The sequence below is a fragment of the Nomascus leucogenys genome, chromosome 14 (genome assembly GCF_006542625.1).
Source record: "Nomascus leucogenys isolate Asia chromosome 14, Asia_NLE_v1, whole genome shotgun sequence".
Taxonomy (NCBI): Eukaryota; Metazoa; Chordata; class Mammalia; order Primates; family Hylobatidae; genus Nomascus; species Nomascus leucogenys.
In genome coordinates this window covers 10,065,439-10,088,350 of record NC_044394.1, presented here as the reverse complement: position 1 = coordinate 10,088,350, position 22,912 = coordinate 10,065,439, and the positions used below count along the sequence as shown (strand labels likewise).

At 37.8% G+C, this 22,912-nt stretch overlaps 1 protein-coding gene across 4 annotated transcripts in view; it reads right to left on the bottom strand.

The window, feature by feature from the left end:
• Positions 1-22,912, bottom strand: part of BCAS3 (BCAS3 microtubule associated cell migration factor) — a 714,356-nt gene that overhangs the window by 309,620 nt on the left and 381,824 nt on the right. For all 4 annotated transcript variants that reach the window (XM_030828111.1, XM_030828114.1, XM_030828113.1 and 1 more), the window contains 2 exons: positions 6,069-6,169; positions 2,538-2,734 (listed from right to left, as the gene is read on the bottom strand). In XM_030828111.1, the coding sequence (XP_030683971.1) occupies positions 2,538-2,734; positions 6,069-6,169 (298 nt within the window). The remainder of the gene's footprint in view (positions 1-2,537; positions 2,735-6,068; positions 6,170-22,912) is intronic.

Genomic DNA, 22,912 nt, shown 5'->3' with positions numbered 1-22,912 from the left:
TTTTTTTTTGAGACAGAGTCTTGCTCTGTCGCCCAGGCTGGAGTGCAGTGGCGCGATCTCGGCTCACTGCAAGCTCCGCCCCCTGGGTTCACGCCATTCTCCTGCCTCAGCCTCTCCGAGTAGCTGGGACTACAGGCGCCCGCCACCACGCCCGGCTAATTTTTTGTATTTTTAGTAGAGACGGGTTTCACTGTGGCCTCGATCTCCTGACCTCGTGATCTGCCCGCCTCGGCCTCCCAAAGTGCTGGGATTACAAGCGTGAGCCACCGCGCCCGGCCCAAACAAGGTATTAAAAGGAGATACATTCTTCTTTATGAATCGTTCTTTTGTTTGTTTGTTTGTTGTTTTGAGATGGAGTCTCACTCTGTTGCCCAGGCTAGAGTGCAGTGGCACGATCTCGGCTCACTGAAACCTCTGCCTCCTGTGTTCAAGCAATTCTCCTGCTGCAGCCTCCCGTGTAGCTGGGATCACAGGCATGCACCACCATGCCCAGCTAATTTTTTGTATTTTTTTAGTAGAGATGGGGTTTCACCGTGCTGGCCAGGCTGGTCTTGAACTCCTGACGTCGTGATCCACCCTCCTCAGCCTCCCAAAGGGCTGGGATTACAGGCGTGAGCCACCACGCCTGGCCGAATCATTCTTTAAGAAGATACATCAGTCAGGGGAAAGCAAAAATGTAAAAAGGGACAGCAGTTAGGAGTCTGTGAGATGTTGCTAGGGTGCTGGCATTAGGAATGGAGAGGAGTGGAAGGTTTCTAGTTGTATTTTGAATAGAAATGACATAAGTTGGTGAAGAATTAGATGTGGCATGTGTGAAAGGAGGGATTTCAAGGATAACCTCTAGATTCTGTCTTGAGTAGGTAGTTTGTGGTGTCATTTAAAGAGATGAGGCCAGGCGCAGTGGCTCACGCCTGTAATCCCCACACTTTGGGAGGAAGAGGAGGACAGATCACCTGAGGTCAGGAGTTCAAGACCAGCCTGGCCAACATAGTGAAACTCCATCTCTACTAAAAACACAAAAACTAGGCAGGCGTGGTGCCGCATACCTGTAATACCAGTTACTCAGGAGGTTGAGGTAGGAGAATCGCTTGAATCCAGGAGGCAGATGTTGCAGTGAACTGAGATCGCACCACAGCACTCCAGCCCAGGTGACAGAGTGGGACTCAGTCTCAAAAAAAATAAAATACTCATGCCTATAATCCCAGCACTTTGGGAGGCCAAGGCAGGAGGATCACTTGAGGTGAGGAGTTCGAGACCAGCCTGGCCAACATGTTGAAAGCCCATCTCTACTAATAATACAAAAATTAGCTGGGTCTGGTGGCGGGTGCCTGTCATCCCAGCTACTCAGGAGCCTAAGGCAGGAGAACTGCTTGAACCCAGGAGATGGAGGTTGCAATGAGCAGAGATCACACCATTGCACTCCAGCCTGAGTGACAGAGCGAGATTCCATCTCAAAAAATAAAATAAAAAATAAACAAAATAAAATAAAGAGATGACAAAAATAGGGGTGAGAGCAGGATTAGGGAGTGAGATGAAGAGTTGCAATTCAGACCCAAGTAAGCAGCTGGCTGTACTCTAGGCATATCTCCTGGCACCTCCTGGCAGGTACTCAGTAAATACGTGTCATATTTTCTAAACAGATACATCAGGCATAATCCAACTTTGCAACAATTTTCATTTTGTTATAAAAATTTTTTATTGTTACTTACAAAGAGAAGACTAAAACATATTTCCACTATGTAACTAGAACATATTTTCCCACTATTTTTTAAAAGGTGTGCAAGAAAAAGGTCAGAGGGTTGTTTTATATTCAATTCAAGATATACTATAGAATTTTTTTAAAGAGAAGACAAGAAAAGGGAGATTATATTACATTGGACTGAGTCCTTCGTTATCTTTTGCACCCTAATGTGTCAAGTCTTGGTATAACAAATTAAACTGCTAAGCAAACTTGAGACTGCAAGTCAAAACTGTCTGAGTTGCAATTAAAAAAAAGCTAATAATAAAAAGCATAATTTGTACACCTGTCCTAGGATTCCTACAAATAAGGATGAGAGAACATGTATTATAAAAATATAGATGATAAATTATAACTGAATTTATACCAACATTTTTCCATCCAAAAACTTTATATAATCTAAAAGAAGGGAGATACAGGATTAGATAAAAATCACAGATTAAATTTAATTGAAAGGTGGTGCCAACTTCAGAAAGATCAGGAAAAGAATACATAATCAGATTCAAGCAGTTAGAAATATAAGCAAAGCATCAAAAAGTGGAATTGCTTGAAAAGTGCAGTGACTATTAGATTTAGGGAGAATATAATCTGAAAAACAAGTATTTATTGCATGTAATGTGATCCCACGAGATCCTACATACGATCCCAAGTAATGACAGTGAATTACGTGCAACAGTACATGTAGTCTGCAACGTGATACCATGCCAAAAGGGGAAACCTAAATATTACATATGATGCTCATTTCACATGAACACATTAATCCTTTTGTCCAAATCACTCCCTAGTTCTCATTTCCTACCTGAGACTGTTGAGATCAAGATCATCTGTATCAAAATCCAAAAGAGGCTGTGGCGTGTCACTCGGACCATGAGACTGCAACACAGATGAACTGGATGAGATGACTGTGGTTTGGCCTGAGGGATGGATGGTTTTGAACTGGAACTGTGGACCCATCCACAGACGTCTGTGGGGTCCAGTGTGTGTTACAATTTCAACCTGGAACAGAGTAGCAATGACGATTTAAATGGTTTGTGATCCTGATTTGAGAGACTTCACAATCCCCCATTCTTCCTTTTAACACCCACATTCTTCAAGAAGCCCATGTTAAAGTGGGAAAGGGATAGGACACCCATAATTAAAAGGTGATGATTATCACAGCTTATGTAGACATTCAAAATATCCCTCTACTGCTTTTCATCAACATAAACAAAAAATACATTTTGTGTACATATACATACACAGACACACATGCACACCTCACACACAACTACAACACAAAAATCACGTGAAAGTAAAAGCACCAGTTGCTTGCCTCATAGAACTAGTGTCAGCTCCCTAGGTTCTACCTTTTCATTCATTCTAGACAGTACTTACCATGTTGTGGGCATGCACTGAATACTACACCTATTAATCCACAGATTAAAAGTAATTCCTTCACTGAGAATCAAGCTTATGACAAACATGAAGTTGTTCTTGAACTATCCAAGGAAAAGTAAAGGTCTGAAATAATTTTAATGCCCAAAGCCACTTTATTTCCACAATAAAATATTATAATATTTATTATACTGCCCTAATATTACCCCAATCCACTTTTAAATGAAAAAATTATTATATATTTTCTCTCAAACTAGAGTTTTGTCTTCCAAATACCATTAATTAGTGTGTTTCCTCAACTGCCACAAATATCTACACAGGCATTTGATGTGCTACAAAATAGTAATACCAAAATGCTTTATGAATTTCACGCTCAATGGAGGGGATAGGGAATGTTGCCAATATTTGATTTTATTTATTTATTTTATTTCATTTTTTTTTTTGAGACGGAGTCTCGCTCTGTTGCCCAGACTGGAGTGCAGTGGGGCAATCTTGGCTCACTGCAAGCTCCGCCTCCCAGGTTCATGCCATTCTCCTGCCTCAGCCTCCTGAGTAGCAGGGACTATAGGCGCCCGCCACCACACCTGGCTGATTTTTTGTATTTTTAGTACAGATGGGGTTTCACTGTGTTAGCCAGGATGGTCTTGATCTCCTGGCCTCGTGATCCACCCACCTCAGCCTCCCAAAAGCGCTGGGATTACAGGTGTGAGCCACCACGCCTGGCCGCCAATATTTTATTAAACATTATAAAGTCAAAGAAGTGGATAGAAGACACTTGGAAAAACCTGAAAATATATATATTACATGATTTTTTTTTTTTTTTACAAATAATCAACTCAAATGAGAGACTATATATGCAAACTAGTTTAAATGTCTTGTCGTTGGTACATTCATGCCTGTGCAAATATTTTATGTAATTGACTTCCCACGTGCCTTATTTGTGTCCTGAGTTCTTTTATATTTAATCACATTTCTCTGATTGTGGTGATTAATTCTTAACAAAACATAACTGAAAAGGTTCACAGAGTGTAGCCCTGTGTTTGTTAGTCCAAAAGGGCAAAAGCATCGTGGTCTTTGGAACAATATTCACATTCCCACTAATCACAGGGAGAAAAATGCTCAGATTGAGGACGGTGATTTCTGATTCAAGCAGTTGTATTCAGCAATGTAAATTAGGCCACAGATAAAGCACTCTGTGTATTTTAAGCTCAAAACCATCAGTGTCACAGAGCCGAGAGGTAAACAGATGCCTGTGCAATTTCACCGAGGCGATGGCCAGATGTTCCTATTCACTCTCCTGTTGTGTGCCGGACAAACATATTGTATATACTTTCACACTGACAGCACACATTACCCCTTTTTCTAATTGAAAAGTTGAAGTGAAGGACAGTGGTTTCTCTGCCAGCATTCCTTGGACAACATTTTGATTTTGGAAAAAACACACACATTTTGGGTTTACTTTATCTTTCTATCATTAAGAAAGGATGGATTGCCACATGCCAGGAACTGAAGAATCGACTTCCTTCAAGGAACTTCTTGTGAATATTTTTGGTGTGATGAAATAAATACATGTTACCTAGACACTGCTTGATTTTCCAGTTTACTTTACTTTTCTTTTGATTTTCCAGACTTTAGTTTTCAGGCTACCCTCCTTGAGAAAGAAATGAAACTACAAATGGCCTCCACATTTTTGAGGCACCTGTCTGATGAAAAGCTGCCAGATTGGTAATCTGAGATAGGTCATTAGCTTCACAAAATGATGTCAGACTTGAGGCAGACATAACAGCATTTGTAATGAAGTCATTTGTAATCCCATCATTTTGAAATCTGCCCAAGTATCTTTTATTTCAAAGCCCCTGAGATGAAGACAGCTTCACCTGGCAAGGGGAGGGATGGTCAGTGAAGCTGTTGGAGACTGGGCATGGTGGCTCTTGCCTGTAATCCCAGCACTTTGGGAGGCCAACACAGGAGGATTGCTTGAGCCCAGAAGTTCAAGACCAGCCTAAGCAACATAGGGAGATCCTGTCTCTACATTAAAAAACAAACAAACAAAAAAACAAATTAGCCAGCATGGTGATGCATGCCTGCAGTCCAAGCAATGTTGTAGGGCTGGCGTAGAGACCACTAAAAGCAGCATTACATGGGCTTAGGAAAGGAAACCAAGGCACCATCAGAATTTCTGCAGGGTGGAATGTTATATTTCCAACAATGAAAGTATGAACTCAATCTTCGGAAAATGTTGGCTCCACAAAACAAATCCCAAAGATTGCTGAGTGGCTTCACTGTTTCATCAAGGTCAACTTTTATTTTAAACCTGATGAAAATGTGTTCCAAAGAGCCTATTTAAATTCCAAGCTCCTGGCTGGCCACAGTGGCTCATGTCTGTAATCCCAGCACTTTGGGAGGCCAAGAAGGGTGGATTGCTTGAAGTCAGGAGTTCAAGACCAACCTGGCCAACATGGCGAAACCCCGTCTCTACTAAAAATACAAAAATTAGCTAGGCATGGTGGTACGTGCCTGTAATCCCAGCTACTCAAGAAGCTGAGGCACGAGAATTGCTTGAAACCAGGAAGTGGAGGTTGCAGTGAGCCAAAGTCGTGTCACTGCACTCCAGCCTGGGTGACAGAGCAAGCCTCCGTCTCAAAAATTAATAAATTAATTGATTCCAAGGCCCTAAGGCTTTAAATGGATTGTGTGAAAAACACACAAATTTTATGCCATGTGTATGGAAGCTAACATATATATATATACACACACACGTATAATGTATATATAATATGTATATGTACACCTGCAGCAATATTTGTGGAGTAATTTGTAATATGGAAAGACAACTAATTCTTGATAATCCAACAAAGAGTTACCAATTCTCCCCTTTTACCTCTAAGGAAAAGAATAAAAACAGTAAATTTCTGTTTTATTTTACTTTAATACTCTCAATATTTCAGAGTTTTACCTGGGAAAGCCATTCTTCATCTTCCTGTCCACTATGGTCAGATGCTAAACTGTCGTAAGACCCATGTCGAGTAATGGGCCCAGGACTTCCAGGGGGAACCACTATAGGAGATAGAAAAATAGATTTAAACCACTTTATTCCATGCAGTGGAAAAACAGACGTGGGCACAACCATTTCGGATACTATGGTAATTTATAAGATAAAATATAATACTTTAAAGCACAAAGGCAATTCAAACAATTATTGAACAAGTAAGAATGAAGTTCTTAGGAATAAGATACTTTAAAAAATATCTACAGGAATTTAGTAATGCCATCTTCTTGCAATAAAAGAAATAAACAACTAACTACATATGCTAATAGCAAAAGTACACTGAAGAGCAGCGACAAATCTCTTCATTGGGGGATGACATTAGGATTCTTTAAAAGAGCTTATTTAGTAGCTTCATATAAATGCTAGGTATAAACATGCACATTTAATTGAAAAAATGCTTTCAGTCCTAAAAAAAATCATTTATCCAGAGAAATACATCATCTTTCTTAGATACCTGAGTAGTTTTCATGATTCTTAAGTGGTACGACATAGTCAAATTATAAACAGCCTACTTTTTCATTCAAATAGGAACATTTGCTTAGTAAAACAATACAATGATTCAAAAACATTTACTGAGTTCCTAATATGAACCAGATATTATCTCCTCAAAATCTTAGTCTCTTCTTTGGAAGCTACGACTCACTCACTCTGTCTGTCTCCATATCTCTAAAGGTTTTTTTTTTTCTTTTTTTATTCTTCTTTTTTTTTTTAACAGCAGTTTTAGGTTCACAGCAAAGTTGAGCTAAAGATACAGATATTTCCCATATAACCTCCCAACCTCATACATGCTTTTATTTAATCTTTTTTTTTTTTTTTTTTCTTAAGAGATAGGATCTCGCTGTGTCACACATGCTGGATTGCAGTGGCATGATCATAGCTCACTGTAACCTCAAACTTCTGGGCTCGAACCATCTTCTCACCTCAGTCTAATAAGTAGCTGAGACTACAGGTATGAGCTACCAATGCCTGCCCAATATTTTCTTTCTTGTAGAGACAGGATCTCACAATGTTGACCAGGCTGGTGTCAAACTTCTGGCCTCAAGTGATCCTCTGGCTTTGGCTCTCAGAGTGCTAGGATTATAGGCATGAACCACCATGCCTGGCCTACCATTTTAACACTCAGAGAAATCAAGCAATGAAGTACTGGGAGGAACAGAGAAAAAGAGGGGAGGTAAGTAGGAAGAAAAGTAAGAAAGTAAGAGATGATCATTAAAGAAGTGTGGAAGAAATAGAAAAGAATGAGAAGCTGAAAACAACCCTCATAATTTCTACCACCAAGAGACATTTATATATACACATCAACATACAAAAATTTCCTTGAGTTAGATTCCTACATATGAAATCAGATGATGTAAATATATAAATTTCTTAATATATATTCCCAGAAAGAGTTATACACTTACCCAAGCAGTGAAAGAGAATGCCAACCTCACTGAGCTCTTGCTAGAACAAGGTAGTATTTTGAAAAACTGTATCTTAGTGAAACGGATACAAATAAAATAGACAAAGCGTAACCTAGGGCAAGATTTTAAAAGACACAGACTCACAAAAAGCTTATCTTAACTTGCTGCAAGAGGAGAGATGCTAATTCAGTGAATTACTCAGCAGAGGCATACATAGTATTAAAGTGTAAGATCTGCAGTAATCAAAAGTTTTAGCTGCTAGTTCTTCAAAATCATAGTTCTACAGCCAAGCGGCATGGTGGCATTTGTACAAAACACAAATGATCACAAAAGCATACACCTACATTCTTGTGATGACAAATTATATCAAGAAGAAAAGAATATCACAATAACTATTATTTCAGCATTCTTTTGGAAATAATTGATATACATTGAGAAGCTGATAAGTAATGATATTTTCAAAAGGCTAAGTTATCTTCCCACCACTAAATTCTATATTAATTCTTAATACAGAAGAGAACAAGAGGATCCTTGAAATTCCCACCCCTTAAATACTAGTGAAAAATGTGAATATGGACAAATATGTAGAGGCTGGAAAGCAGATGAGGGCAGAGAAGATTTTAAAGAGGTGAGGTAATATGTTATGCAAATATCTGAAGGAAAGGTGTGACCAAGGGAATGTTAAGTACAAAGATTTTGAGATGCAAACATAAAGGGAATCAGTAACAGCTAGGAGGCCACTGTGGTTGGGTGGGATAAGCCATGTCGTGAGTGGAAGGTAAGTCAGTAAGGCAAAAGAAGTAGGACCAGCAGATTACTGTGGGCTCTTCCTTTCTTTTTTCTTTTCTTCTTTTTTTTTTGGTAATAAAGCTCGAGTAATATGATGGAAAGCAATTGGCAATTTTTAAGTAGAAGTGAGCAACCATGCCTTACGTAACTAGCTAGTACCTAACGTGAATTTCTCCAAAAGTTTATGTTGTGTTTTATATATGCTGAGCCTAGACTAGTACGTGTCACAGAACAAGTACTCAGTAAGTATTTACTGGGTGGTTGGAGTTTTGGATTCTGTACTAAGTAAGTAATGGCACTAGAATGGCTGGACACTTATTTATCCATCTTCAAAATAGGGATAATATATTATAATGTCTGGGATTAGCTTCAAAATAACCCAGTGGCAGGGATGGAGGTGGGAAGTAGAATTACAGATGAAAACAGGATTGGTCATTAGTTGATCATTGTTATAGCTGGCTGATAGGTACATGGAGGCTCATTATACTATTATTTTCTAGTTTTGTGTATGTTTGGAATTTTCCACAGTGAGAAGAGAGAAAGATCCTCTCTGCCCTCATTAACTTTCCAAAGGAAGTAATAAAGATTCCAAATATACATCTAGAAATAGTACCATAAATATGCATCCCAAAATCCTAAAGAGATTGTAAGAATTTCCATCCCCTTTTTTCACCAAAAATAGTTTTCTAATTAAGCATGCTTGGAAGCCATCAGAAGATGGGCAATATAAAAAATAAATCTGGTGGGAGAATATTTTTCAACATCAAATAAATATCCTTCCTCCGCCCCACCATTTTTTCCATGTTTGATACATTTTTATTACTAAATTGGGTAAAAGCACAAACATCAAAACAGGAAAACCTTGTAACTAGAAGCTAACTATAATCCAAATAATTTTGAAAAGTCTGAAAGAAGAGTGCAATAAGAGAACATATTTTTTTCACAATAAATTAATCATTAATTGGCACTGTGGTGTTAAACATACAACTAGATATATTACTGTTCATAATAATTGGTAATGTAATATATTTATTAAAATCTGTTGGTCTTCCTATTATATTCAGTATTGGATTCTCTATACAGTTTTAGGAATTACAATATGTAGTATGGAATACCTTAGAACAGTCCCAACAGTATACCACCAAGCCAGAACCCTGTTCCTCCAAATGTGGTCCTCAGACCATTAACATTGACATCCCTGGCAGAGCTTGTTAGAAATAAATAACTTCAGGCTCCACCCACCCAGCCCTACTGAATTGCAATCAACAAGATCCCTAGGTGATTTTATTACACATTAAAATTTGAGAGCTGCACTGTACAGGAGTAGACTCACTGCCATTCCTCTAAAATAGATCCATAGTAAAAGTTTGGAGCATCTACATTATTCTTTAAAAGGAAAAAATATGAAAAACTGGTTTTCATTTGAGAGCTTAGGAGGAAAATAATTAGCTATTTATCGCCATTTCTAAAATCTAGACAAGAAAATTCTGAAATAAGCATGGTCATTATGAGATTAAGTTAGCTATAAATTATTAGGAAATTTAAAATAGGTACTATCATTTTCATAGGATTTACTTTTTTGTCCACTTGTTATCCTTCTAAACTCACTATAACCTCAAATTTCAGTATAAATGGCCATTATAGCAGAAGAGCCAAGCTCTGTTTGCCATGGCTGATGTTGGGGGACATATCAAGCCAGTACGTGCGTAAGTTAAAGTGACAGATCTGAAATGTTCAGCTTACCAGTATTTAATACTTTTCTTAGTTTTTGTTGTTGCTGTTGTTGTTGTTGTTGTTGTTTCAGTCAAGGGTGGTTAAGTGTCTGGAAATGACCTTAGGTGGCTTTTGTTTTACAGATATGACCTGCCAGCGTCACACAACTTTCATACAAAGAAATCAGTAAGTCTCTTGATTTTAGTCAGTCTACATATAGTATTGAAAAGCTTTGTGACAAGTAATTCTTTCTAATGTTACCAGGCTGCCTGTGTAAATACAGAAGGCCAGCCTAGGAGACAGGATAAATTATCTGTGGGAAGGGCCCATAATCAATAGCCAGTATTCTAGTTTAAAATTCATTCTCAAATGCTTTGGGCACAAAAAGGTAAAAATAAACTAAGTTTTTGCTCTTTTTATGTAGCATATATTTTCTTAGTTTGTACTAATACATTCTCATATTACAAAGGCAATTTCATGGAAGAATCTTCCTTTCGATATTGAATCAACTGAAATTACACAAATAGAACTATACATTCAAAAAAATTGTCATGTGAATAACAAAAAAGACAAGTTAAACAACAACAAAAAAGCTTCCTTTCTTTTTTTTTTTTACACAGGGTCTCACTCTGTCACCCAGGCTGGACTGCAGTGGCATGATCTCGGCTCACTGCAACCTCCACCTTGTGTTCAAGCGATCCTCCCACCTCAGCCTCCTAAGTTAGCTGGGATTACAGGCGTGCGCCACCATGCCTGGCTAATTTTTGTATTTTTAGTAGAGACGGGATTTTGCCATGTTGGCCAGACTGGTCTCAAACTCCTAACCTCAAGTGATCCACCCGCCTTAGCCTCCCAAAGTGCTGAGATTATAGGCATGAGCCACCACACCTGGCCTGAAAGTTTTCCTTTCTTGCAAGTGGACATTGAATAGTAGGCCTAATTTGGTTTTTGTTTTAAAAGTCCCAAAACAAAAGCAGCTTAAAACCTAATTAAAATGAATTTTAAAATCTGTGCACTAAACTACTGGTCTCTGGCACCATTTTCTGTTTTCTGTCCTTGTGGTGCAGGTTCTTCTCTGTTTCTTCTTTTGCTCATTTCATTGGCTCAGTTGCACCATTCTCCATCACATGCATCATCACTATGAAATTTAGTTTACCTGCCCTGAAACTGTACTTTCCCTTTCGCAAACCCAGGCTGGGTAGCTTCATTACTCTTTCCTTTTCCTGTAAATCTGCAATTTTTGACTTCCATTTATTTGGGGATTCTTGTTGGTCTTGCATGATTTTTTTCAACGCTTCTTTTTCATCTCTCCTTCTACTATTTACCAAGTCACTTCTTTGGTTTTTTGTTTTTTAATTGTGGGTTACCATTACTTGTGTCTTTGGCTTTACCTAATGCTTCTTTGGCTTTTTCTTTAAATAGAATTATCCTCTCTTTTGCTCCTCTGACAAAGTCTATCCATTTTATTTCACCACTTGCATTTATTTATATTAAAAAATTTCTCCCAATCCAGGTAGGAAGAACATTCTGTGTTTACTGCCTTGGGAAGGAATGACATACCAGTTCATATGGAAAAAAGAATTTACAACCTTGATAAAAAGAAAGTATGATAAGAGCAAAGTTTCCATGCTTCTAACCACTCAAATATTAGGAATGATACCCTGAGATTGGAGCAAGACTGGCAGAGACAGAAAGGCGAAAAAAGAGGGTCACAAAGAGGAGTGGGAAACGACAGAATCCCAGAAAGTTTTAGGGACCAATGGCGGTGAAAACTTACGTCTTCATTCTTGGGCAGAGTTAAGGCAAGTGGCAAGAGATCCCACATGGTACAAGAGTAGAAATGGTGTGCACATGGTGTGTCTGTCCAGCCAGGTCCGTGACAACCTTACCATGTTCCCATAGCTTAAAGGAGAAGAATGTTTCATACATGTACAAGAATAATACAGACATAGTCCAGAGAACTGACAGGAGCTGGATGAGAAACAAGAAGGGATGCTGCAGAGACCTATATGAACCAATGACCAATGAGCTGGTGGGGAAATGGGACATGTCAGTGGTGGCAATTAGGACAAAATGTCCCCAAATCCCTTACCTCATACTTTTATACCCTGCACACCCTAGGGAATTTAGATGTAACTTTGGAGGTGGTATAATTGATTGAGATTAATTTTTCCACCTTTCTTCGAATGGAGGTACTAAAAAAAACTTAATAGAGTTTATTTAAAGAAAAATAAAGTTACATATCTTGCAAATCCAAGTTCAATGGACCAAGATACAAAATAGCTACCCCAAAGAAAAATGTTTAGCATCTTTTATATTTACCAACTGTCCTTAGATAATTAATAAACTTGGTACAAGGATATAAATCTTGCCATGTTCTTAGTACAGTAATTTTCAAACACACCTTATTTGCCAAACTGAAAAGGAAAATACTGAATAGGGAGTACTACCAATTTACTTTAGAGAATACAACTTCAAAAGTACTGCCTCTACACACAGGCTTTTGCTAAATATAGATCAACAAGCAAGGGCAGGATGAGTAGATCATTATGAGGTAACTGTGAGCCTGTCTGTTTTTAGTGTTTATAAGCAAATCATGCTTACAGTGAGTAAGTAAGAGCTAAAAAAAATCACTTATGGTATTTTTCTTATAGGAATATATGGGCTTCTGTGTATATATGTGTGTGTTTCTATGTATATATTTATATATGTATATATTTCTATATATATACACATATATATTTTTGAGATGGAGTCTTGCTCTGTCACCAGGTGTATAGCAGTGTGATCTCAGCTCACTGCAGCCTCTGCCTCCCGGGTTCAAGTGATTCTCCTGCCTCAGCCTCCCAAGTAGCTGGGATTACAGGTGCGCACCACCACGCCCAGCTAATTTTTGTATTTTTAGTAGAGATGGGGTTTCACCATGTTGGCCAGGATGGTCTCGATCTTTTGACCTCATGATCTGCCCCCCTCAGCCTCCCAAAGTGCTGAGTTTACAGGTGTGAGCCACTGTGCTCAGCCCATTTATATATTTTCATATGTGAGTATGTGTAAAGCAAACAAAAGCCAATCTGCTTTAGGGCTGACCTTTGAAAATTGGTCCTGTTAATCTAAACCAAAAATTCTGCCAAGTCTGTATAAATAAATAAATATATATATATATAAAAATAAAGTTATGAAATGAAAGATTAATGGCCCCTCAATAACATCCTTAGGTCTGAATCCTACATAATAAAATTCACAATATTCCAAAAAGTCAATAATATAACTTTTCAAATCAAAATCTTGGAAGAGTTCTATTTTTGAATTTTTAGATGCCCTCTGCAACTTAATACAAGAATCAATGTGTAAAGAATTTTAAAAAATTACCCACAGAAAATATGGTATTTATCGGTTAGAGAAAGTTAAAAGTGTTGCTTTACATACTGCTAAACTATAGGTACAAAGTATTAAAGTATATAAATAATAATTGCAAGATTAAAGGTATAAACATTATATTAACAGACATCTAAGTTGACATCCTTAAGTTTCTTCAAATATCTAGTTCTTTAACACTACTTAATATAGGTTAGGATAGGTGAATTTGAACCAGGATTCCAAGAATGAGTTATTACCATTCCTAGAGAAATTTAAAGCTAATATTTCAATTTTTCCCCCAAAAGAATGAGAAGAAAACCTCAATTTTATGGAATCAAATTCTTTCTAAAATATCCCCAAAGAAACAGCTAGATGTCAAAAAAGTTCATCTGCAACTAGTCTTCTACTTAGAATACAAAAGGTAAGATATTTATCATTAACATATTAAATATACTGTACGTTACAGCAGGTAATTAATTACCCTCATTATATTGGACATGGTTTAAGATATTCAGGAAAAAAATTAGACCTTCTAAAAATGAAGTTTTTAAGATTTAAATATTTGTTTGTGAAGAAATAATAAAAATAAAAATATCTGTATCCAGTACTATTTCATTTAAAGCAATGAAAAACAACTGCCAACGCATGTAAAAGTTAAAAGACTACACACAGTTTGTTAGCATCCTCTTTATATAAACAAGCACAAAGCATAATGAACATCGAGCAGTGCTTAGTTATGAAAGTAATGAAGGAAAAGTCTATTTGGTTTGGTTTTGTTGTTCTTGTTCTACCCTTTCCTACATTTCTTGAATTTCCAGTAATAAATTCTCTTAGCTGTAGCTCTGGAAGCTTTAGAGGACATAGCTGATCAACTACAGGTACCACTGTTTGTAAACTCCAGCCTCCCAACTCTAGCAGATGTTAAGAAGCTGTTCTACTCCTTGAAATTAATTGTAATGCTATCACTATCAGAGAAATCTGCTTCTCAAATTAAGGATAAAAATGCTGACCCTAATGGTACCTAGTTTTATATGTGAGACAATCATATAGTTACCTGCTTTAAGATTTTGTTGGAAACTTAAAATATGATAAAGGCTGAATATACAGAAATAGAAATTTAGAGTCTCTTAATTCAAAAATTCACACTCTGACCTATAAATGAAGATTAAATGCATTTGTAAGTTTAATTATAAATTTAAAATTCACACTAATTTATAAGTGAAAAATCAAAGATGGACCCAAAAGCTCTTATCTGGACAAGTGAGTTTACTGGGTCCTACTGGCAGCTGAGTTTTATATGGGCAGTGGAATTCTTCAGATTCAGGACCAGACGCAGTTTTTGTTTTCTCCTACTCTTTACCATATCCCCACCCTTCCTCCACAAACAATAAAACCCTTACCATGTTAAAGTTTTTAGTGGAGACCTGAGAGATGAATAATGTTGTGCCAGCATTTTTCAGTCGTTTAGGTTATTTAGAGGAACAACATTCCTTTTTCTAGCAACAGAGAAATTTGCAGTTAAATGACATCATGCTGCCTTGAATGAAACAGCTCAGGCTCAAAGTTCACCCAAAGGCCAACAGTGATAAACTCTCTCCCAAGGACAATCCTCAATATATTTTTGGTGCTTATTAAAAACAGCATTTATATAGCAGCCATACAATAAGCAAGGGCTCTTTACCAAACTCTGTTTCTGATCAGAAAGCACTCAGGATATAAGGATGAAATTCTGCTTGGGAATGTAGTTTCTTCGTATAGAAACTAAAATTTGCCATTTTAAAACAAAGGTTCAGAAGACAAATAATCCAAAAGCAAAATGAACAAAGGCAGTTCCCAATGAACAAGCAATTCACAGAGGAGGAATTATAATATCCAACAAACATATTTAAATCATAGTAATTGGAGATTTAATGACTCAAGTTATCATTGCATACATATCAAAGTGGCAAAAATTAAAGTGTGATTTTTTAAATGACTAAAAAAAGGGAGAACCCTTTCAGATTAAAAATAACACACATAACTACTTGAAAATGGGTAGTATTAAATTCACACTGATTTATAAATGTGACAATTTAAATGTAGAGGAATTCACTAAATCTAATACACAGAGCAGTAAAGCAATTCCACAGAATATCACTGGCTGTTCTGTTGATTAGCAGCCATCCCTATACCAATGCAACAACAATACATAAAGGGAAACAAGCTTTATCTACATTATATATTATACGGATCAATGATCTTCCTTGCGCCCTGACCCTGTAGTACCGTAGATGTTCTCTAATTAATTATTAAAGTTTTCTAACAGTCAGTATTGTACATCTCTGGTTTCACTTTCATTTTATGTCACATTCCCAGAAGAACGGTCACAGGCAATATATAATTAGAAAAAGTATGTATCTTCTCTGTCTATAAGCTAATAGATTTCACTGAAAAATTGACAACTCTAGGTGCATCTTTCCCCCCCATCTCCTTTTCTGTACCCCCACAATATCATAATATTACTACAGAAGACATAAACTAAGGAGCTTTCATTTATCGTTCCTGCTACCAAGAGGTCATTTGACATTTAGCATCTGGACAAATTACACCTGGAGGTAGTCTGGCTGGGCTCAAAATTTAGTTTTACTTCTTAGTGGCCCTAAATATCTCACAAAATGGAGAGAAAGAATAAAGCATAATGGGTTCATGCTATCAGCCAGATCAGCTACTCTACTAAGGAAAAATTTCAAACAGCCCAAGCATACTTTTTTTTTTTTTTAGAGATAGGTATCGCTATGCTGACGAAGCCGGCATGCAGTGGCTATTCACAGGCGTGATCATCATAGTGCACTATAGCCTAGAATTCCTGGGCCTCAAGTGATCCTCCTGTCTCAGCCTCCTGAGGAGCTGGAACTACAGGTGTATACCATGACAGCCAGCCTCTAATATACTTCAAAGAAGTGAACAGACTATAACAATCCTCTCAAAACATTTGCAAGGTCAAACCATTTTAAGGACAAGGTGGAGTTTATGAGGGGTCTTCAAAAAGTTCATGGAAAACTGAAGTAAGAACAAATGTCAAATTTACAGTCAAGAATGGTGAAATTATTGATGCTTTACCAAAAGTTTATGGGGACAATGCCCCAGAGAAATCAGCAGTTTACAAATGGATAGTTTGTTTTAAGAAGGGACAAGATGGTATTGAAGATGAAGTCCTCAGTGGCCAGGCCATCCATATCAATTTTTTTTTTTTTTTTTGAGATGGAGTCTTGCTCTGTCGCCCAGGCTGGAGTGCAGTGGCGCGATCTTGGCTCACTGCAAGCTCCACCTCCTGGGTTCACGCCATTCTCCTGCCTCAGCCTCCTGAGTAGCTGGGACTACAGGCGCCCACCACCACGCCCGGCTAATTTTTTGTATTTTTAGTAGAGACGGGGTTTCACCATGTTAGCCAAGATGGTCTCGATCTCCTGACCTTGTGATCCGCCCCCCTCGGCCTCCCAAAGTGCTGGGATTACAGGCGTGAGCCATCGCGCCCAGCCATCCATATCAATTTGATAGGAAAAAATTCATCTTCTTTGTGCCTTAATTGAAGAGGACCAAGATTAACAGCAGAAACTACAGCCAGTGCCAAAGACATCTCAATTGGTTCCACTTCCCCAATTTTGACTGAAAAATTAAAGGTGAGCAAACTTTTCACTTAATGGGTGCCTAAAGCATTGCACCCAGATCAGCTGCAGACTACAGCAAAGCTATCAATGGAACTTTTAATCAACTGGGAACAAGATCCTGAAGGATTTCTTCAAAGAACTATAACAGGAGGCCGTGCATGGTGGCTCATGCCTGTAATCCTAGCACTTTGGGAGGCCGAGGTGGCGGATCATGAGATCAAGAGATTGAGACCGTCCTGGCTAACATGGTGAAACTCCGTCTCTACCAAAAATATAAAAAATTAGCAAACATGGTGGCAGGCGCCTGTAGTCCCAGCTACTCAGGAGGCTGAGGCATGAGAATCGCTTGAACCCAGAAGGCGAAGGCTGCAGTGAGCCGAGATTGTGCCACTGCACTCCAGCCTGGGCGACAGAGCAAGACTCTGCCTCAAAAAAAAAAAAAAAAAGAAACTGTAAATAAACCATGGCTTTACTGTTACAGTATGATCCAAGAGACGAAGCACAATCAAAGCAACAGCTACCAAAAGGCAGAAGTGGTGCAGTCAAAGCAAAAGTGGGCAAGAGCAAAGGTCATGGCAACAGTTTTTTAGGATGCTTGGGGCAGTTTGTTTGTTGACTTTCTGGAGGGCCAAAGAAAATAACATCTGTTGATTATGAGAATGCTTTGAGAAAATTAGCCAGAGCTTTGGTGGAAAAATGCCCAGGAAAGCTTCATCAGAGAGTCCTCTCCACCACAGCAATATTCTTACTCATTCCTCCCAGCAAACAAGGGCAGTTCTGTGAGAGTTTTGATAGGAAATCATGAGGCATCTACCTCACAGTCCTCATTTGGCTCCTTCAGACTTCTTTTTGCTTCCAATCTTAAAAAAATCATTAAAGGGCATCCATTTTTCTTTAGTTAATGTAAAAAAGACAGCACTGACATAATTAAATTCCCAGGACCTTCAGTTTTTAGAATGGACTAAATGGCTAGTATCATCACTTACAAAAGTATCTTTAACCTGATGGGGCTTGAGAAATAAAGTTTACATTTTCAATTTTTATCTTTTAACTCCCTTTTTCCACAAACTTTTTGAAGTCCCTTCATATTTACCTGGAGAGACACACACAATATCTACTTAATGTGTTCTACTTGAACTCACACTAGTGCGACTCATTTGATAGTACAACTGCACTATATGTACATTAAATCACCAACAGTAGGATAGCTGGAAAAGTAAGTCCACACTATTTTAAAGAATTGTATCATAACTATAAAATACCTTGCTTATAGCTTGTGAATAACAACTGTTGTCTTATCATGGGTTATATAATCTGGCCAGACTCATATGTAACAATAAAAGCATTCTTATTAAAGCTTACCTTTACAAGAGCATAGAATACAATACATTACTAATAGTAGTTGCCTCCTGGGAGGGGATGAGGTTAGTTGGGAGATACGGAGGATTTATTTTCCACTGGATATTTTTTGTTACCTTTTAAACTGTGTATATCATGTTTATAAAATAAACATGATATAAAAATTCATATTTAATTAAAAGTTGTGGAATAGGAACAATACAATTGACAGTGCAGCACACCATAGTCAATATATGCAAACAAACAAATCAGATATATATCAACAGAAGTTGGAAAACAATAAACAAAATAAAAGTTGACCTTATTGCGTAGTGGGTCATGTGTTTTTCCCCCTATTTTTAGGTTCAGTAACTTTTTAAAGGAGGTGTGCTACTTCTAACTTGCTTATGCATAATATCTCCGTATCTGTTTATTTATCATTATCTCTGTATTTATACACACAAATATCAAACTTAGGACCACCTTTATCAACTGCTCAAACATGGTTTTTTGTTCAGAAGAATGATTATTTGCTGAAAGCATCCTAAGCTAAATTCTGTGTAGAATTATGAGTTGTAATGCTTCAACAGTAGCAACTGTATTCTCACAGCCAAACCTCAATGTTAGATGCATTTCTTTCAGGAATAATCAATTCTCCATTCCAAATTCAAGGAACACTCTAGAATATACTTGATAAGATACTAGGATGAGTAGAACATATATGGAACCTACTGTAAATTAGTTGTAAAGGTAAACAATCACTATTTTTGGTCATTAAATTGTGTGCAGTAATCGATGTACCAATTTGGACATGTACGCAACAGGACAATGATTGAAAACTTACTGTTCTTGACTCCATCTACAATGGCATAGTTGAATAGCAAAGACTCAAATGTAATATTCAGTCTAGCATCTACACTAAGCCCTGACAAACAACAACAAAAAAGCAGGTGGGGATGGGGGGTGATGTTTGTAAATGTAAAAATGGCAAAAATAATTTTTTTTTTTGCAAAGACTTAATGCAGCTTTTTCATGTTTCATTTATTTATTATCTAGTTACATACTAGGAAAATCCACATCATTATGCAGCAGGAAGAATTACATACAGATTTTCTCTTGCCTAAGCAAAAGAGGCAAAGTTGCCTTGCCATGGAGAGATAAAAGCTTTTAGACCTGGAAGGCACCAAACATTTTCACCCTGTAGTTAGGAAAATAATCTAAAATCTTTCTAAATGATCATTAAGCATTCATGATGTTTTCCATATTTTATCTCTAAATTAATCAGAAAATTCTCAAAACCGAGAGGATAGGGGAAAGCATGAGACAGAGAACACAAGCCCACAACTACCGCAGGGTTTTCTTTAACTTTCCAAAAGTAAGAAGAGCATTTTCCAGGCTTGATCTTCCTCGCCTACTCCACAACGTCAAACTACTAAACAGATATCTCCACAAATCACTGCCCCTGCCTCACCTGTTTTATGTAATGGTGGAGAGTTGTGATCTTTAAAAAGTCTTTATAATTAGATGTATAGTGAAGAATCATGGGTAAAAAGACACAATAGTGAATGACTTTCTTATAAAAAGACACAATAGTGAATGACTTTCTTAGGATACTTTGTGGTAGAATGTTGTAAATTGTTGAAACTTGGTAATTGGTAGATTGCTTATACAACTAACTGTGTACTATGTACATCTAACGTTTCTCTAATAATTTTTTTAAAAACTATTTTATGAATGTTTCAAAAGATTGAACAACCATTTCTTGACCTGCAGACAGACTCATCTTGACTCTTCTTGGCTAGGGTATGGAATACATGAAATATTCAGGATCATTCAGTGAGTGATAATTTAAAAAATCATAGTAATACTTTTCTAGAACAGGATTTTTTTTGTTTTTTTTTTTTCACATAACACTGTATGTGTCATCCATGTTAATACATTTAGGTCTGGTGGCCGGGCGCAGTGGCTCATGCCTGTAATCCCAGCACTCTGGGAGGCCGAAGGGGGCGGATCATGAGGTCAGGAGATCAAGACCACCCTGGCTAACACGGTGAAACCCCGTCTCTGCTATAAATAGAAAAAAACAATTTGCCAGGCGTGGTGGTGGGTGCCTGTAGTCCCAGCTAGTCAGGAGGCTGAGGCAGGAGAATGGCGTGAACCTGGGAGGAGGAGCTTGCAGTGAGCCAAGGTTGCACCACTGCACTCCAGAGCAAGACTCTGTTTCAAAAAATAAAAATAAAAATAATAAAAAAATATATTTAGGTCTGGTTTACTTTCATTACTGTATACCATTTTATTTTCATCTTGTATAACAAAGTGAGGTAGTCCTTTTACCCTGCATTTTCTTCCTTCCTCACTCCCTTCTTTCTTTCATTTTCACTTTCTCTCTTTCCCATTCATTTTTTCCTTTCTTCCTAGGTTCAATAGATTCTCCTGCCTCAGCCCTCCCGAGTAGCTGGGATTACAGGCATGTGCCAACACGCCCGGCTAATTTTTGTGTTTTTAGTAGAGACAGGGTTTCATCATGTTGGTCAGGCTGGTCTAGAACTCCTGGACTCAAGTGATCTGCCCACCTCAGCCTCCCAAAGTGCTGGGATTACAGGTGTGAGCCACCGTGCCAGGCCAGTAAAATTTCTTTCTATAGCTTTGAAAATGCGCCCAATATTAGAGCCATACTTGTCCAGCTGACCACTGAAGATCAGAAGAGATATAATACAAATGCTTTCTCTTCACAGCAAAGTATGTTCACCTGTGCCACCTGGTGGTATCTGTCATAAAGTAGGTGGAATCATGAGAAGCAGGAAAGACCTCACAGAAGAAGGGTATTCATTCTCACACAACTAGGTACAACCACCAGCTATCATTAGTGAGTTTCTTTTTTCTATCCAAGCTCTTGGGTAAGTCTTTTTGGATCAATTATCTCATATTATCTAACAATGATCCTGTAAGGTAGGTATTATTAATACCCATTTTAAAGACGGGGAGAGGCCAGGTGCAGTGGCTCACGCCTGTAATCCCAGCACTTTGGGAGGCCGATGCAGGCGGATCATGAGGTCAGGAGATCGAGACCATCCTGGCTAACACAGTGAAACCCCATCCCTACTAAAAATACAAAAAATTAGCCAGGCGTGGTGGCGGGCGCCTGTAGTCCCAGCTACTCGGGAAGCTGAGGCAGGAGAATGGTGTGCACCCGGGAGGCGGAGCTTGCAGTGAGCCGAGATCATGCCACTGCACTCCAGCCTGGGTGACAGAACGAGACTCTGTCTCAAAAAAAAAAAAAAGAGAGGGAGAAAAAAGTTCGGGGAGGTTATCTGCCTAAAGTTGTCCAGATGGCAAGTAGCAGAGATAGAGTTCAAATTCAGGACTGCTGATTCTAAAGATCACATTCTTCACCTTAAGCAAAATCACCTCACCTCAATTTATCACTTCATTACCTACTAAGTTCATTATTTTAAATTAAATTTATCATATAAAACATGTAAGAGATTTTTATCCCCAAACATCAATTATATCATTGATTGAGAGTCTGTTGTTTGTCTATTCACTGTCTGCCTAACTTAATATAATCTTTTCTATAATCATAATAAACATCTATGTATCCTGATCAGAGATACCTATACTGTGATCAAACAATGGGGAAAAATTACTTTAACCGGAAGTCACAACACAAGGTTATAGACATTGAAGGAAGCTTCACATGCAGTGAGAGAAACAATCAAAGTGCTACTTTACATACACTATAATCCCTCTGATTAAAATTTTTCATCTTAGAAAATCCTGGTTTGTTGGTTTCATATTTAAAGGTGTACATGATGCAACCACGGATGACATGCTAGCATCTAGAAAAGAGCACAGAAGTCAGCCGAGTGACCAAGAAAAGAAAAAAACGCTATCCTCAAAAAATCCCCAAATCTCAGCTTTGACCAGATTTCACATCATATAGGGTTGTTACAGATGTTCTTCACAAAGTCATAAAATACAAAGAAAGCAGAGTATAAAAGACAAGAAACTGATGGCATAAAGGCACTGAAGGCAATACAGTGTTTCTGGTCCTCTGCCAAGTTCCACAGAATCACACGGCCAAAAGTCTCCTGTCCTATGACAACAATAAGGGGAAGAAGAGATTGAAGCTGCAGAGAGACAATTTGTGGCACTCATGCACCTCCCTTATGCCTCGGTTACTGGGCTGGTTACCTTCAGTAAGAAAAATCAAGAGAGAAAAATTTTTTCAAAGAAAGAGAAACTCAGTAATGATAAGAGTTTATACATTATCAAAGCAAAATTAAAACTTTCGATAAATGGAACAGTCAGAACTCCAGAAAGAAAAACAATATTAAATATGTTAGCTTCATAATCAGCAGCTAAAAGAGGCTTCAGTATAAAAAAAAAAATGTAGCTATGCTAAAGACACAAGACTATAATTTAAAACAAAGTATTAAAACATACGGGAAAAACTAAAATCATATATACATTAATTTGAAGAAAGAAGGGATTTCTAGGTATT